This window comes from Rhineura floridana, chromosome 9 (genome assembly GCF_030035675.1).
Source record: "Rhineura floridana isolate rRhiFlo1 chromosome 9, rRhiFlo1.hap2, whole genome shotgun sequence".
Lineage (NCBI taxonomy): Eukaryota > Metazoa > Chordata > Lepidosauria > Squamata > Rhineuridae > Rhineura > Rhineura floridana.
In genome coordinates this window covers 10,664,607-10,683,036 of record NC_084488.1, presented here as the reverse complement: position 1 = coordinate 10,683,036, position 18,430 = coordinate 10,664,607, and the positions used below count along the sequence as shown (strand labels likewise).

Sequence of the window (18,430 nt, the reverse complement as noted above, 5' to 3'; positions counted from 1 at the left end):
CTTTTGGAGTCAGTGAGTGACTCTAGAATTTTAAAGAGTTTGGAGAAATTCATTTTAACATATTGACGGAATTTAGGGCGCTTGATGTTTTTACTCAATTTAGATGGTCTGGCCATTTTACCATGGCATCTTCTTAAATTGGTCACCTGTTTTCCCTTGTCCTTTTGTTTAGCGTTTGCTTGGGACATTTGTTGCGGTTGAGCCATGTTAGATCGAGATAAAGGGTCAGAATGGAGGGGGAGTTTACTATACGCCTCCACAAGTGTGGTTAACAGCTTATTTGCCTCACAAATAAAGTTTTAGATGTGTTCAATGTCCTTAGTCAATGTAAAGAGCCAACAATCTAAGGGTAAATAGCTGGTTGTACTCAGTACACTTTTCCCCTCCAATAGTTTGGTGGGACTTGATGTAATAATCAGAGATTGTGCCATGAGGTGTAGGCTATCAGAGCCAGCCCCAGGTGATCGCTTTTCCATATCCCTCAAGTCTGTAGTTACCACCTGTAATTTGTTTGTTATCAAGGAGCTTGCCGAATTTTCTGCTTGCGCAATCTCCTGGGCCAAAGAGGGAGTTAAAAAAGCAGGACTTTCCAGTTGGATTGCTCCATTTAAATCCAGAGACCAATCCATAGGTGTATCCAAGAGAAGGCCCTTTACAGTCTCTTTCCTTGTATTGCTGCTTTCAACATTAGTCCAAGTTTTAGCAGACTCAGGGCCCTTTTCCTCCAAAGTAAGCTCTTGGCCTTTTTCTTTCATCGTACCAGATAAATTTGTCTGCTCTTTGGGAGAGAAATACTGGGTGATTTTCAACTGTTTGGGCTTTTTTTCTACTGTTGATAGTTCCAGAATATCAAGCCCCTGAGTCAGGTAATCTCTTCTCGTGTATACCATGTTAGAGTGTTTGGGTATCACCCCAGTCTAGAACTGAGTTTTTGGCCAATTCTAGTTAAAAAAGGTTTAACTTCTACTCACTTTCTGGTGTCTCCAAACCTTCTCAGAGCCGGGAATTTCCTTTATTTTCCTTTTCTGTTTGTCTGTTGGTTAAGTCCAGATTTTTATTTTCACAGTCTCATTATTTTCTAAAAGAGTAGCTATCTTTGTTTCTCCCAGACAGCCGGTTATAGGAAGCAAACAAACACCAAAGGAGATAACGGGAGGCAGACCTGCAGAATCTAAACGCCCAGCCAACAAAAACATCCCATAGAAAAAAGCAACAAAATGAGTGGGGCAGAGATTATTCCCCTAGTTTAGTTTGGTTTAGCTTGATGTTTTATATCAGGGTTGAGAGCGACCAAACTTGCTGTTATCTGCCGGACGCCATCTTTCTCCTCCCTTAATCTGAAGCAGTTGTGATAAAAATGGGAACAGGGTGGCCTTTATTTCATTTTAGTCCAGGAAATTTTTGTCACTGATTCTCACCCATCATTTATTCTGTCTCCACACATCAGCGGCATGTGGTTCCCAACAGATTATCCCTGAGGGAATGTAGCTCTCATTTTGAAAATGGTTGCCCACCCCTACTCTATCTGTGTATCTTAGCTTTCCTCTAAGAAACCCAAGGTGGCATGTTTGGGGTTTATCCCATTTTATCTTCACAACAATCCTGTGAGGTAGATTAGGTTGAGTGACTTGCTTGTGGTCACCCAGTGACATGGGATTTGATTCTGAATGCATTGTTTGTAGCTGGTTCAAGTCCAACACTGCACCCACTACACCACAGGAGTTTTCTTCTTTCCTGGGTGTAAAGACAACTTCAAAATTCCTTAAAGGGCAGCAAAAAAACACAGCCTTTGAAGTAGAATATTGTTGATGCCTGACAATGTCTAGACAGGCAAGGAAACCAGAACTGGTGAATGAAAGTTGGCAAAACTTAAATGAGTATAAGTGAAAAGCAGGTAGAAATTTACTGAGAAGATAAGTGAGCTCCTGTTTATCTCTCTCTGCCCTAAAGATGTGTATGAAGGTTTGAAGTGTTGCCAGGCTACCTTCTGTTCAAAAATAAACTATATATTTTTTTGTCTTTCAGCTGATGAGCAACGGAGGGTGCTGAGGAAGAAAAAAAAGGAAAAATGAAATCCTATCTCTTTCTACAAACACACACATATATTTTGGATCTACTGAATGTGAGCTAAATGCTAAAAAGCAATGGGAATTTTATATCTATACAATTTCTGGAAGACCACAGTCACTAGACAGGCCAATTCAGAGTGCAATTCTGTACATTTGGACTTGGAAGTAAACCCCACTGATCTCAATGGCACCTTCTCCCCAGCCAGGGCTGGTGCCAGGGATGACTGGGCCCTTGGACACCAGCCTGTCCTGGGCCCATGGCGCCCACCCACACCTACCTCTCCTGCTGTGGTAAATGCTGGCTGCGCTGCACACTCATGCCTACCATCAACCTAGATGGCAGCCAAGGCTTCCCTAAGGGACTGATGCCTCCGCCACCATCTTGGTTGGATCGCGGGAGAGCTACCCACCCTAAGGTTAACTTAACATTGTTATAACATTGTTATTTAAATAGACATTTAGGCTGCATTTTTATACTTATTTACCTGGGAACAATTCCCAGTGAGATCAATTTGGCTTAATTCTTAGCAGATCTGCATAGATTGTGTTAGTAAAACATTTACAGAGTAATCCTAAACACATCTACTCTGAAATAAGCCCCACTGAGTTCAACAGGGCTTACTCCCAGAAAAGTGGGTACCGAACTGCAGTCTAAGTAAAGCACCATATTAAATATGGACCGCATATTTACTCAGAAGCAACACCCATTAAGTTCAGTGGGACTTAGTCCCTAGTAAATGTATATAGGATTTAAGTCTTCCTCATATAATTTTCTCCTACAAATACTCCATATCAGCAACCACTTAGATTGCCTGCAAGAGTATAATCCATCCAGAAAAAGCCATTGCTAAGAACAGTTTACCCGAGTAAGGATGACATTTGGAACAAAATTAAAAAATACTAGCCTTTAACAGTCAGCCTGACACACAAAACTTAAATTTGCCTACTACTCTTCCATGAAAGTTTAAATGAAAGTTTTACCTGCTAATTTTCAGTGTGTCAGGAAGGATACTATCAAAAGGACACTGCTTTTATTTGTTATTGGTTTTTAATTCTGTACTGTTCATAAGACATATATACTTTTTAAAAAGGACAGCAGCAGACACAGTAAAAAGGTGCCAACCTTAAGCCAGAGGAACAGCTCAGTGTAACTTTGAAGCTCACATCCTCCATTGTGGGGACTGGTTTTGATAAACTGCATCTGTCAAATCTTTTTATTTAACTTAATTTCTGTTGTTTTACTCTAAGCGTGACCTACTTTCAATCTGCTGGTTAAAATATTAGTTTGAAATTTGTCTCTTTTTTATTGCACTTCATTATGGCAACCGGACATTATAATATCGTAATTGCAGTAAGCTAAACATTCATTTCATTCATTGCATATCCAAACATTACAGATGCATATAGAGTCTTCATAATTTCTAACAAAGTGGGGGGATAATTCTCTATTTCTCTGATGAACAGAGAATTAATTATATTGTCTGTGGTCCCCACGCTGCCATAATAAGCCTGGAAAATGATCCCACACAGATGCACTACAAACAAACCATCCTATTGCATAAGGCTCCGTTTTTGCAAGTTAAATCAGATATGTGTTAAACAGATACCAGAGAATCCACAGTTAATAAACCGGAATGAAGGACAGGTGACCATTAGGAAATCTGCTATGAACTGCACTCTCCTCTGTGCTTCTCTTCTGATCACTCTTGCAGTGTTGGGACAATTTCAAACACAACACAGCAGTGCACATTCACCTGGAAGCCTCAGACAATTATATTAGTTCTCTGATTTGTGTACTTGCATGACACTCATATTTTCAGACACTACATTCTCATATTTATATTTTTAGATATACACTTTACAAAATCCTAGGTGTACTGTACACAGAAACAATGAAATGTATGAAAAGGCCAGTGCAGACCAATCCTGTGCATGTTTACACTGAAGGCCAGCCCAAAGGTGTTCAGTGGAGATAACTCCCAGGTAAGAGTGCACAAGAGTTCGGCCATGTAATATAACTCTTAAGAATTATTTATTCAAGACTGAGTATGATTGCAACCTACCTTATACCCACTTAACTTGGGAACAAACTCTACTGAACACAGCAGGACTAACTTCTGAGTAAACGTGCACTGGGTGGTATTCAATGCTAGCCCTATTCAAAACAGACCCACTAAAGTTAAAATATGACTAATTTAGGTTTGTTAATAAATAAAATAAATAAATAAATAAATTTTATTTCTGAGTCGCCTATCTGGCCGAATCAACGGCCACTCTAGGAGATGTACAATTTCATCAATAAATACAATAAAACCACAAGAATCATAATAATTAATAATATCAGTATTAAAACTAAACCACCCCAGAGGTCCCGTAGGCCTGCCTGAACAGCCAGGTTTTCAAGGCCTGGCGGAAACCTGTCAGGGAGGGGGTATGGCGAAGATCGAAAGGAAGGGAGTTCCAGAGGATGGGGGCCACAGTCGAAAATGCCCTCTCTCTGGTCCGCACCAGCCTCACTGTCCTAACTGGTGGGACCGAGAGAAGGTCTTGCGCGGCTGATCTCGTCAGGTGGCATAATTGGTGATGCTGGAGGCGCTCCTTCAGATAAACTGGGCCGAAACCGTATAGAACTTTAAAGGTCAATACCAACACCTTGAATTGGGCCCGGTAAACAACTGGTAGCCAGTGTAGATCTATCTACACTGGAGTGATATGATCACGGCGGCGGCTGTTCTTAATCAAACGTGCCACCGCATTCTGTATCAGTTGCAATTTCTGGACCGTTTTCAAGGGTAACCCCACATAGAGCGCATTACAGTAGTCTAGGCGAGAGAAGACCAGGGCCTGTATTACCCCCGGGAGCAGATGGGCAGGCAGGTAGGGTTGCAACCTCCTAATCAGATGTAATTGATACCAAGCTGCCCGGCTCACTGCCGAGACCTGAGCCTCCATGGACAGCTGGGAGTCACGAATGACCCTGAGGCTGTGGACCTGGTCTTTTAGGGTCAATCTTACCCCATTGAACACCAGGTCTATATCCCCCAGCCTGCCCCTGTCTCCCACAAGCAACACCTCGGTCTTGTTGGGATTTAGTTTCAGCCTATTCCTTCCCATCCATCCACTTACGGATTCCAGGCACTTGGAGATGGTATCCACAGCCAACTCTGGTGAGGACTTAAACGAGAGATAGAGCTGGGTGTCATCCGCATATTGGTGGCACCGCAGCCCAAATCTCCTGATGATGGCCCCCAGCAGCTTTACATAGATGTTGAATAACATGGGGGAGAGGATAGAACCCTGTGGCACTCCACAATTGAGAGGCCAAGGGTCTGAAACCTCCCCCCCCAATGCCACCTGTTGATGCCTGTCTGAGAAATAGGAACGGAGCCACGGTAAAACAGTGCCCCCTATTCCTAGTCCCTCCAGGCGTTCTAAAAGAATACCGTGGTCAACGGTATCAAAAGCCGCTGAGAGATCCAGGAGGACGAGGAAGGTGAATTCTCCCCTATCCAGCGCCCTCCTCATATCATCCACCAGAGCGACCAAGGCTGTTTCAGTTCCATGTCCAGTCCTGAAGCCCGATTGGAATGGATCCAGATAATCTGTTTCCTCCAAGTGTGTCTGTAACTGTTTGGCCACCACTCGCTCAATCACCTTGCCCAGAAATGGTAAATTTGAGACTGGGCGGAAGTTATTTAACTCTTGGGGATCCAAGGAGGACTTTTTTAAGATGGGCTTTATAACTGCCTCCTTGAGGGCTAATGGTAGTTCACCCTCCTCCAAGGATGCATTTACTATAGCCTTGATCCCTTCACCCAGTCTCTCTTTGCAGCTCATAATGAGCCACGAGGGGCAAGGATCCAGTAGACAGGTGGTTGGCTTCACAGTAGAGAGCACCTTGTCCACTTCCTCAGAGGGAAGAGGCTGAAACCGATCCCACCAGACTGGAATGCAACTGGCCGGCTCTGGCTCACTTCCTGTATCCACGGCGTACGGAATCAAGCTCTTCAGGCACTCGATTTTATCGGCAAAGTGTTTAGCAAACGTGTCACAGGAGGCTTTAGACTGCTCCATGGGTTCCTGAACAACTGGACCGATCAGATTCGGGACCACTTGGAACAACATCCTGGGACAGCACTCTGCGGACGCAATAGAGGCAGCAAAGAATTCCTTCTTTGTTGCCTTTGTTGCCACCTGGTAGGCAGCTATTGCTGCTCTAACTTCAGAGCAAGATTTCCGCCACCGACGCTCTAGTCGTCTCACCTCCTGTCTCAGACCCCAGAGGCGTGGTATATACCAGGGTGCTATCTGAGCTCTATTCAGGGGGAGAGGACATTTCGAAGCCACCTGGTCTATTGCCCTAGTGATCTCCCTATTCCACTCTGTCACCAGGGTTTCGACCGGGTGGCCTTCAGCTGGCTCCAAATCTCCCAGCGCATTCAGGAATCCTTTTGGATCCATCAGGCGTCTGGGGCGGACCATCTTAATAGGTCCTTGTCTACTTTGGTCTACTTTGAGTAGGACTTCATTGAATATGAGCCAGTTGTGACCATCCTGAGCTGCAATTGTAAACATGCTTATTCAGAAGTGGTGTTCAATGGGACTCACTAGTAACCGTATTAGGATGGCAGTCCTTGTATACTTTGGTGTAACCTATGATCTTTTGCACTGGGTACAGTCTAACTCTAATCTAATTAGATCACACTCAATCTCTTAAGACTAGCAGAATGGTTTAACAACATAACCTACACTATTTTAAATAGCAACATATTTGTCTTTTCCCACTTTAGTATTTAACATTGAACCTTGATGAGTTCTGTTAAGCTCAAAAACTACAATAGCTTGTGATTTTTAATCACGTTAATAAAGGCATTGTGGTACTTATTCCAGTTTGCATTTTTTTTTTCTTTTAATGGACCAACATGAGTGCCTGTTCCAACATGCCTCCGTTTTGGGGAATTAGAACATCAAAACCAGGACAGGCACCGCCCCAACTATTTACAACTTGATTGAGGGGTTATAGACATTCTTTACAATGTTATCTTACCTAAAACCACCATTCATACTGCTTGAGGTGAAGACTATTAATCAGTAGTGTGGCAGCAAATTCAGAAGTGCAGGGTCCCTTCATGATTTCATGACAACCATGGCCATGCCCCCTCATAGCCACACTCTCTATCCACTTTCCCTAGTTTCTCATGCTCTCCCTGTCATCTTCCAAGCCCACTGCAAGAGATCCCTCTCAATCAGCAAGAAAGGGGAAGCTGTGTGTTACTACTAAGAAGAGTCTTCTCAGTGGCTGACTACCTCTTACGCTGATTGGCTCCAATCAGCACAAAAGGACAATCGCAGGCATGCTCTTTTTTTCATGGTGATTGGCTCATTCATAGGGACCTAGCTGTGACCCTGCTCCCCAAAAAGTAAGGGGTCTGCATTTTCCTGTTACCCTGGATGACTACACCCCTGTTATCAATATGATTGTTGTCCAGAGCTCTCCCCAACTTCCATACAGCATAAAACTTTATCATTTATACGCACTGGATGTAGTCTTAATAAGGATGTAATTCAACCACTACATTTATTCCAAATACATATAATACATGAAAATAAATACTTTTTTAAAAAGCCCTTTAAAATTCTATAAGCAAAATTTAGAAATCGCCTCTATCCCACTCTGAAATAGCCTAGAAATGGAGCAGAAACTCTTTATTAACAACCCAAAACTTCTAATTTACTTCCCACCGCGCCACACAGCCAGGACAAGCGTGATAGCTTCAGACTGTGGTACTGCGCATGCTTACCATCGACAGAGCTGCGCATGCTCTGTACTACACAAGGCAGGAGTTGGGCGAAGGGGGTTGTACCAGCGTCTCAGAGTGGCTCTCCTCTCTTCCCCCACCCGCGGTCCCTTCATGGCGGTCACTCCGCTCGCACTAGTGCCGACTGCCCAACTACCGCCTGCCTGGTTGCAGTGCTCAGCGTCCTCATTGCCACCCTAGGCGCCCTCACTGGGAAGAGGGAGAAGACAAGGAGCTGTTGAAATCCTCTCAAAAGTCAGCCATGGCGACCCCATGCCGGCCCCCTCCGCCTGGGCTATTGCTGCTGCTCCTGGCGCTGATGGACAGCAGCGGAGGGGGCTCCTCTGGGTTTCCCGCCGGCTGTAAAGAAGACGGCGGTGGCCGTCCCAGGACTAGCAAGTCCTCACCGCCAGCCGAAACGGGAGGAGGAAAGGTGGTCTGCAGTAGCCTGGAACTGGCCCACGTCTTGCCTCCGGACGCGCTGCCCAACAGGACGGTCACCCTGTGAGTAGCGTCACACACTCAGCCTCCCCTCCCCTTTTCATTCAAGGCCACCCAGCCACGGAGGCATCCCAGGTTAGAAGGGTTGGGGCTCGGTGGGTAAGAAGTTTGCTGAGATACTTGATCTCTCGCTCTCCTCTTGGTTGTATTGTAGAGTACTTATTCACATACGCAACCGGGTAAGTGCTTTGTAAACAGCAGTAATACAGATGTTTCTTCTCCCCCCTCCCCCATTTTACCCCAGTGGTTTTGAGAAATAACTGGTTCCATGCATGTACACGGGATCCACAGGTCCATGAACATCCTAAGAGCCCTGCCTCTGCTGGACCAGAACAAAGGTCTGTCCGGTAGTCATTTTTCAGCCTTAGGTCTTCACCTAATTTTTTTTTCTACTATATGCATTTGTCTGTCAGTTTTTCATCCTTCTCTTCCCCTTCCCTCTCACCATCTTCTCAGTTTCATGGGGAAGAGGAGACCTGGCTGTGCTCCTGCTCCCGAAAAAGTAAGGGGTCTGCATTTTCCTGTTACCCTGGATGACTACAACCCTGTTATCAATATGATTGTTCTCCAGAGCTCTCCCCAACTTCCATACGGCATAAAACTTTATCATTCATGTGCACTTGATGTAGTCTTAATAAGGATGTAATTCAACCACTACATTTATTCCAAATACATATAATACATGAAAATAAATACTTTTTTAAAAAGCCCTTTAAAATTCTATAAACAAAGTTGAGAAATCGCCTCTATCCCACTCTGAAATAGCCTAGAAATGGAGCAGAAACTCTTTATTAACAACCCAAAATTTCTAATTTACTTCCCACCGCGCCACGCAGCCAGGACAAGCGTGAGAGCTTCAGACTGTGGTACTGCGCATGCTTACCATCGACAGAGCTGCGCATGCTCTGTACTACACAAGGCAGGAGTTGGGCGAAGGGGGTTGTACCAGCGTCTCAGAGTGGCTCTCCTCTCCTCCCCCACCCGCGGTCCCTTCATGGCGGTCACTCCGCTCGCACTAGTGCCGACTGACCAACTACCGCCTGCCTGGTTGCAGTGCTCAGCGTCCTCACTGCCACCCTAGGCGCCCTCACTGGGGAGAGGGAGAAGACAAGGAGCTGCTGAAACCCTCTCAAAAGTCAGCCATGGCGACCCCATGCCGGCCCCCTCCGCCTGGGCTATTGCTGCTGCTCCTGGCGCTGATGGACGGCAGCGGAGGGGGCTCCTCTCGGCTGCCCGCCGGCTGTAAACAAGACGGCGGCGGCAGCAGCGACGGGCATCCCAGGACTAGCAAGTCCTCACCGCCAGCCGAAACGGGAGGAGGAAAGGTGGTCTGCAGTAGCCTGGAACTGGCCCACGTCTTGCCTCCGGACGCGCTGCCCAACAGGACGGTCACCCTGTGAGTAGCGTCACACGCTCAGCCCCCCCCCTTCCCTTTTCATTCAAGGCCACCCAGCCACGGAGGCATCCCAGGTTAGAAGGGTTGGGGCTCGGTGGGTAAGAAGTTTGCTGAGATACCTGATCTCTCGATCTCTCATCTTTTGTGTATTGTAGAGTACTTATTCACATACGCAACCGGGTAAGTGTTTTGTAAATAAACAGCAGTAATACAGACGTTTCTTCCCTATCCTCCCCTCCCCCATTTTACCCCAGTGGTTTGAGGAAATAACTGGTTCCATACATGTACATGGGATCCACAGGTCCATGAACATCCTAAGAGCCCTGCCTCTGCTGGACCAAAACAAAGGTCTGTCCGGTAGTTATTTTTCAGCCTTAGGTCTTCACCTAATTTTTCTTTCTACTATATGCATTTGTCTGTCTGTTTTTCATCCTTCTCCTCCCCTCCCCTCTCACCATCTTCTCAGTTTCATGGGGAAGAGGAGACCTGAGATGCCACTGGTGTGACTCACTTTAGAACCTGCTTGTAAGTCCCAGACCACATGCACACCAAACATTTATTCCACTGTTACCCCACTTTAATGTGTCATGACTTACCGTAAAGAATCCTACGAAGTGTAGTTTGTGAAGTGTCTGGTGTGAATGTGGCCCCAATCTGCCAGCTGAAGACAAATGTGTGTTTCCAAAAGTGGCTGGCCAGATGATTCTGTGGCAAGCTTACAAAAACAGCATGATGGTGATTAGCCGTCCCCTGTGGTTTGTCACCAGTATCCAGAATTCAAACCTATACAGCCTCTGAACATGGAATTCTTATTTAACTATTGCAGCATATGACTATAGTATGCCTAACTATCTCCCAGGGTTGTTGTGAAGCAAAATGAGGGAGACAAGCTGCCTTGAATTTGGAAGAAAGGTGGAATATACATGTAATAAGTTAGCATGAACATAAGGCCAAAAGTTTTGAGATGAGGTTTGTTCCTGGATGTTTCCCTTTCAAGAGCTACTAAACCAATCCTATACATGGTTGTTTGGAAGTAATGCCAGAGTCCGCAATGAATGCTTATTTGGCACTCACCTTTTGTCATTAAATTCAGTGGGATTTGTGTGTAGAGTAACCATTCACAAGATTGGGCCATGTGTCCTATTGCTTTTCTGTAGCTGCTTTCTGAGTGTTGTTTAAAAAAATTAATTTCTTGAACCTGAAGTAGTATTCTTAGGAAAGGAGAGGAGATATATATAGAAAAGTCCAACAGGCTGTGACCCTCAATGTTGAAATGTTTTGCAACTGGTTGCTCCACTTTTTTTGTTAAGATTGCCGATTTGTGGTTTCTGAAGCATGTGCATAGGTCAGTTGTGGTTTTTCCTACGTATTGGGTATGACATTCTGGTCTTTTGTATTCGATGATGTAAATTATATTGCAGGACCTGCAGGTGATGTTCTGTTTGATGTAATATGTCCTGCCTGTATCCGCCCTTCCTCCCAGTAGGAGCCCAGGGCGGCATTAGTTGATCGCATAGAAGGTATATTGCAGGAAATGGAAATGGACTGCCTTCAGGGCGATCCTGACTTATGGCTACCCTATGAATAGGGTTTTCATGGTACGCGGTATTCAGAGGGGGTATACCATTGCCTCCCTCTGAGGCTAGTCCTCCCCAGCTGGCTAGGGCCTGCTCAGCTTGCCACAGCTGCACAAGCCAGCCCCTTTCTTGTCCGCAACTGCCAGCTGGGGGGCAACTGGGCTCCTTGGGACTATGCCGCTTGCCCAAGGCTGCCCAGGTGGCAGGGCACGTAACCCTGAGCCACTCACTGTGGGGGTGATCTTTAGCTGGCCCTTTACACCCAGGAGACACGAGCGGGGATTTGAACTCACAGACTCTGGACTCCCAGCCAGGCTCTTCTTCTCACTGTGCTATACCAGCTGCAGGAAGCCCTTTAAAAATAAAGCAAACGTGGTGGAAGGAGGAGGTAGGCTTGCCGTACCCCACTATTGCAAGAACTTTTTGTATCCTTCATTTATTTAAGTTCGTTCTGAATGTGTATATTCTCCATATCTCTTGTACTGAAGTGCACACATTCTCTGATTTAAAACAAAACAGCTGTAAACATCAATAGGGCTATCTCACACAGACCAGTTGTCTATTTGTGCTGGGAAAACTGAGTTCTTGAGTTTTTAAATCTGAGAATCTGGTATTGATCTAGCCTCCTTCTTTAAAGGAGGCAATACACAAAAAGACTGATGTGCTTGAGCCCTGTTATCAGTGGGAGTTAAGCAAACTTGACTATCTAAATTGTAAACTTTTGGAAAGCGATGCAGTTATTCACAATACTCATAATCAACCAAACATTTTTGCACCTTATCAATTGAGGATGCTTTAGGATTTTTCTAAGTATTGTTTTCGCACTAGATACTATAAGTAGTTAGTGCTAAAATGATACTTAGAAAAAATGAAAGAATCCTAAAGCATCCTCAGTTGATGGAAGTGCAGAAATGTTTGGTTGGTTATGAGCGTATTGACTGCCTTAATTAAGATATGAGTGGTTACACCAAATGCTTTGGATATATATTTTTAAAAACAATTGGACATAGGTTTTTGTTTTTAGGAGAAGAAAGGAAATGACAATGCTTGTTCAGGTTCTATCAATGTTGTGAGCTTTGTTTATGCTATATAAGTGCTATCTGAAGGACAGTACCTTCCCATATGAGCTTGTTCAAGCTCTAAGATCTTTGCGGAAGGTCCTTCTCTCAGTCCTGCCACCCTCACAGCTATATGTGGTGGGAACATGGAAGAGGGCCTTCTTGGTGGCTGCCCCAATGCTCTGGAATTCCCTTCTTAGGGAGGTTAGACTGGCTCCTTCTGCGGGCAGGTGAAAATGTTTCTCTTCTCAAAGGCTTTTGAGAACTGACTGCAAGGGCTTTAATAGTGTGTTGTTCTACTTACCTATATCTTTGGATTTTTTAATGGACATGTTTTAAATGGTTTTAATTCTATAGAGATTACATTTTAACAATAACTTTTTGTATTTTTTCCTACATTTTTATCTGTATTTGCTTTAATTCTTGTAATCCATCTTGAGTCCCAGTTTTGGGGAAAGTGGGGATATACATGAATAAAATGTTACATCACATTCAAGATTATTTTTAAACATATCGATTGTATTAGACCAGCCTTTCCCAACTAGTGGGCCTCCAGATGTTGTTGGACCACAATTCCCATCTTTCCTGACCATTGGCAATGCTGGCTGAGGCTGATGGGAGTTGTGATCCAACAACATCTGGAGGCACACTGGTTGGGAAAGGCTGTATTAGACCATCTAATATTTAATTTAATTTTTTTAACTGCAAGGTTCATTTCAAACAGGAGGTCTGGGAGATTCTTCCATAACCAGAGAAAAGTTAGGAGCCATTGAAAGTGTTTGAAGGTATAGTTAATGCATACATGCAATATCTTAACCCTCTGCTAACCTTTACCAACCAGCTACTTAGAGAAATGACTAGAATGTTACTTAAAATCCATAGAATATTGGCTTTGAATTTACTCAAAGTGTGTGTGTGTAGTCTTGGAAGGTATAGGCAGGTGGCAGATGAAGAAAAATAATAGTGATGTAGCTCTTGGGCATAAATCCCCATAAATCATGCAGATAAATCACACAGTTGTGTATGTTACAGCTGAAATGTGATGTCATGCCAATTTGAAACTTGGCCAAATATTAACACTTGTAGTAATGGCAACATTTGGTGTCTGTTACTAGATATTTGTGACAGAAAAATATAATTTCATTTATTTATTTGTTTGTTTGATTTATATCCCACCATTTCTCCCAGTAGGAACCCAGGGTGGCAAACAAAAGCACTAAAAACACACCATAAAACAGACTTTAAAATATATTAAAACAAAACAACCATTAAAAACATATTAAAACAAAACATCTTTAAAAAGATTTTTAACAGCTTTAAAAACATCTATTTTTTTTTTTAAAAAAGGTTTAAAAACATATTAAAAAGCAGTTCCAACACAGACACACACTGGGATAAGGTCTCTACTTAAAAGGCTTGTTGAAAGAGGAAGGTCTTCAAGTAGGTGCCAAAAAAATAACAGAGATAGAGCCAGTCTAATATTTAGGGGGAGGGAATTCCAAATGGTAGGCGCCACAACACTAAAGGTCTGTTTCCTATGTTGTGCGTAACAAACCTCCTGGTAAGATGGTATTTGCAGGAGGCTCAGTGATTGACTGGATATATAAGGGATAAGATGGTCTTTCAGGTATCCTAGTCCAAAGCTGTATGGGGCTTTGTACACCAAAACTAGAACCCTGAACTTAGCTAACGTAGCCAATAGGTAGCCAGTGCAATTCTTTCAGCACCGGGGTGACATGTTGGTGATACCTTGCCCCAGTGAGCAGTGTCGCCACTGCATTTTGCACCAGCTACAGCTTTTGGACCAACCTCAAGGGCAGCCCCACATAAAGTGCATTATAGTAATCCAGGCTGGAGGTTACTAGTACATGGACAACAGTGGTCAGACTATCCCTGTCTAGAAACAGCCACAGTTGTCTTACAGGCCAAAGCTGGTAAAAGGCACTGCTAGCCACTGAGGTCACCTGGGCCTCCAGCGACAAAGATGGATCCAGGAGCACCTCCAGACTACTGACCTTTCAGAGGGAGTACAGCCCCATCCAAAGCAAGCAACTGACCAATTATCTGAACTCAGGAACAACCAGCCCACAGTGTCTCCATCTTGCTAGGATTCAGAGTCAGTTTATTGGCCCTCATGCAGCCCACCACTGAGTCCAGGCAGCGGCCCAGGGCTTGCATGGCCTCTCCTGATTCAGATGTTATGGAGAAATAGAGCGGGGTATCATCAACGTACTGCTGACACCTCACCCCAAATCTCCTGATGACCACTCCCAAGGTAGATGTTAAACAGCAATGGGGACAAGATGGTACCCTGCGGCACCCCACAGCACAAGTGCCAGGAGGCTGAAAGATAATCTGTCAATGCTATTCTCTGAAAACAACCCTGGAGACAGGATCTGAACCACTGTAAAACAGTGCCTCTGATACCCATCTCACCAAGTCGGCCCAGAAGGTACCATGGTCAATGGTATCAAAAGCTACTGAGAGATCAAGTAAGAATAACTCACCCTGTCCTTCTCCTGATAAAGGTCATCCACCATGGTGACCAAGGCCAATTCAGTCCTATAACCAGGCCTGAACCCAGAGTGGAATGGGTCAAGATGATCTGTTTCATCCAAGAGTACTTGCAGTTGCTGCGCCACAACCCTCTCAATCACCTTCCCTAAGAAGGGGGTATTTGCGACCAGGCAGTGGTTGTCGCAAACCAATGGGTCTAGGGTGGGCATTTTCAGGAGCAGTCGGATCAGCCCCTCTTTCAGGGCTGCTGGAACCACTCCTTCCCACGATGTGTTGACCACACCCTGGATCCACTCGGCCAAACCCCCTTGGCAAGTTTTTATAAGCCAAGAAGGGCAAGGGTCAAGAGGACACGTTCCTGGCCATATCGTCACAAGCACCTTGTCCACATCATCAGGCTGAATCAACTGAAACCAATCCCAAGAAGTAGCAGCAGACATTGCTCTGGACACTTCAGTAGGGACTACACTAGATGTAAACGGGACATCAAGATTGCTACAGAGGTGAGCAACTTTATCCTCAAAGTACCTTGCAGACAATACACAGTGGACCTCCAAAGGGTCTAAAACTTGATTTCCTGGAGTTGATGTCAACAGACCCCTGACAATATGGAAAAACTCCACTGGACAGCTACTTGAGTATGCAATGACGGCAGAGAAGTGGGTCTTCTTTGCCGCCCTCACCACCACACAATAGGCACGGTTATGATGTTTTGCTTGTGCCCGATCAGCCTCATAGCACATCTTTTACCATTTACGCTCTAGCCGTCAACTAGCCTGTTTCCTTCCCATTAACTCACTGGTGTACCAAGGTGCGAACCGGGCTCCACAATGCCAGAGAGGGTGCTCGGGCAACCGTGTCAAGAGCCTGACATACCTCGCTGTTCCACAGCGTGACAAAGGCTTTAACCGGGTCACCTGGGAACTCCCCCAGGGCATTCAGGAATCCTGTGGATTCTATTAGTCTCTGGGGGCGGACCAGCTTAATTGGTCCACCACCCCTGCAGGGAAGGATCGAGGCCATAAGTTAAACTTCAACAGAAAGTGGTCTGACCATGACAGTGGGGTAACATCCACCCCCCCATCTCAAGACCACCCCTTCCTCCATCTGGAGCAAAAACCAAGTCTAGGGCGTGCCCTGTGCCATGTGTTGGGCCGGTGACAACTTGAGACAGCCCCATGGTTGTCATGGAGGCCATGAAGTCCCAAGCCAGAACACTAAAGGCAGCCTCAGCATGGACATGGAAATTATCCAGGACTATCATTTATTTTATTTTATTTATTTATTTCGTTTCATTTTTAGACCGCCCATAGCTAATAGCTCTCTGGGCGGTGTACAAACAGGATTAAAATACAGTAGTATAATAAAATCAATAACACATAACAGCAAATTAACTAACAACGTTAAACATGAAAACATTAAACATTAAACATTAAAATGCCTGGGAGTATAGCCAGGTCTTAACCTGGCGCCTAAAAGAAAGTACCATAGGCGCCAGGCGTATCTCCTCAGGTAAGCTGTTCCAGAGTTCGGGGGCCACCACAGAAAAGGTCCTAGATCTAACAACAATCCTCCGGGCTTCCTGATGAGTTGGTACCCGGAGGAGGGCCTTAGATACTGAACGAAGTGGATGGGTAGGTTCATAGCGGGAGAGGCGTTCCACAAGGTATTGCAGTCCCACACCATATAAGGCTTTATAGGTCAAAACCAGCACCTTGAATCTAGCTCGGAAACAGATGGGTAGCCAGTGCAGGCGGGCCAGGACAGGTGTTATATGCGCAGACCAATGGGTCCTCGTCAACAGCCTGGCTGCCGCATTTTGCACTAGCTGGAGTTTCCGAACAGTCTTCAAGGGCAGCCCTACGTAGAGCACATTACAGTAGTCCAATCTAGAAGTTACCAGAGCGTGAACAACTGAGGCGAGATCGTCACTGTCCAGATAGGGGCGTAGTTGGGCTACTAGACGAAGAGGGTAAAACGCATTCCGTGCGGAAACAGATGGGTAGCCAGTGCAGGCGGGCCAGGACAGGTGTTATATGCGCAGACCAATGGGTCCTCGTCAACAGCCTGGCTGCTGCATTTTGCACTAGCTGGAGTTTCCGAACAGTCTTCAAGGGCAGCCCTACGTAGAGCGCATTACAGTAGTCCAATCTAGAAGTTACCAGAGCGTGAACAACTGAGGCGAGATCGTCACTGTCCAGATAGGGGCGTAGTTGGGCTACTAGACGAAGAGGGTAAAACGCATTCCGTGCCACCGAGGCCACCTGAGCCTCAAGCGACAAGGAAGGGTCAAAAAGGACCCCCAAACTACGAACCTGTTCCTTCAAGGGGAGTGTAACCCCATCTAGAACAGGATGAACATCCACCATCTGGGCAGGTAAAGGGCTCACCAACAGTGCCTCGGTCTTGTCTGGATTGAGTTTCAGTTTATTAGCTCTCATCCAGTCCATTATCGCGGTCAAGCAACGGTTCAGCACATCAACAGCCTCACCTGAAGAAGGTGAAAAGGAGAAGTAGAGCTGCGTGTCAACAGCGTACTGATGACAACGCACTCCAAAACTCCTGATGACCGCACCCAGAGGCTGCATGTAGATGTTAAAAAGCATGGGGGACAGAACCGACCCCTGAGGGACTCCACAATGGAGAGTCCAGGGTGTCGAGCAATGTTCCCCAAGCACTACCTTCTGGCGACGATCCGCCAAGTAGGAGCAGAGCCACTGCCAAGCAGTGCCCACAACTCCCAACTCCGCGAGCCTCCCCAGAAGGATACCATGGTCGATGGTATCAAACGCCGCTGAGAGATCAAGGAGAATCAACAGGGTCACACTCCCCCTGTCCCTCTCCTGACAAAGGTCATCATACAGGGCAACCAAGGCTGTTTCAGTGCCAAAACTGGACCTAAAACCGGATTGAAATGGATCCAGATAATCGGTTTCATCCAAAAGCGCCTGGAGCTGGCCGGCGACCACCCGCTCCAAGACCTTGCCCAAAAAAGGGACATTAGCCACCGGTCTACAGTTGTTCAAAACATCTGGGTCCAAAGAGGGTTTCTTTAAAAGAGGTCTCACTACTGCCTCCTTGAGACTACCAGGGACTACTCCCTCTCTCAAGGAGGCGTTTATCACCTCTTTGGCCCAGCCGGTGGTTACAGCCCTGCTGGCCTTCACCAGCCAAGATGGGCAAGGATCAAGGGCAGACGTGGTCGCCCGCACCATTCCAAGCACCTTGTCCACTTCCTCGAGCTGCACCAACTGAAATTCATCCAACAATGAAGGACAAGACCGTGTTCTGGACACTTCAATGGAATCATCTGTCATAACATCAGAGTCTAAGTCCCGACGGATGCATGCAATCTTTGGGCTTCTCCAATCATTCTGGGCTCCTCCAATACCACAGCCGAAACAGCCTCCGCCAGCTCAGTCAAAGAAGCTGCCGGGCAGCAGGGTGGACGGTACACCTGTTTACTGTCTTCTTTGCTCGGAACCAAGTGCAGGCCATCACAGCCAGCTCCAAG

The 18,430-nt window shown here is 45.7% G+C and overlaps 1 protein-coding gene across 4 annotated transcripts in view; it reads left to right on the top strand.

Annotated features, from left to right (window-relative positions):
* Positions 1 to 600: 600 nt before the first annotated feature.
* ADGRA3 (adhesion G protein-coupled receptor A3) overlaps positions 601 to 18,430 on the top strand; it is a 103,175-nt gene continuing 85,345 nt past the window's right edge. For 2 of the 4 annotated variants that reach the window (XM_061585419.1, XM_061585418.1), the window contains exon 1: positions 9,271 to 9,764. In XM_061585419.1, coding sequence (XP_061441403.1) covers positions 9,511 to 9,764 — 254 coding nt within the window. In that variant the 5' untranslated portion in view covers positions 9,271 to 9,510. Of the gene's footprint in view, positions 867 to 2,025; positions 2,123 to 9,270; positions 9,765 to 18,430 lie in introns of those variants that run through there. The other 2 variants (XM_061585417.1, XM_061585416.1) reach the window with 2 other exon arrangements.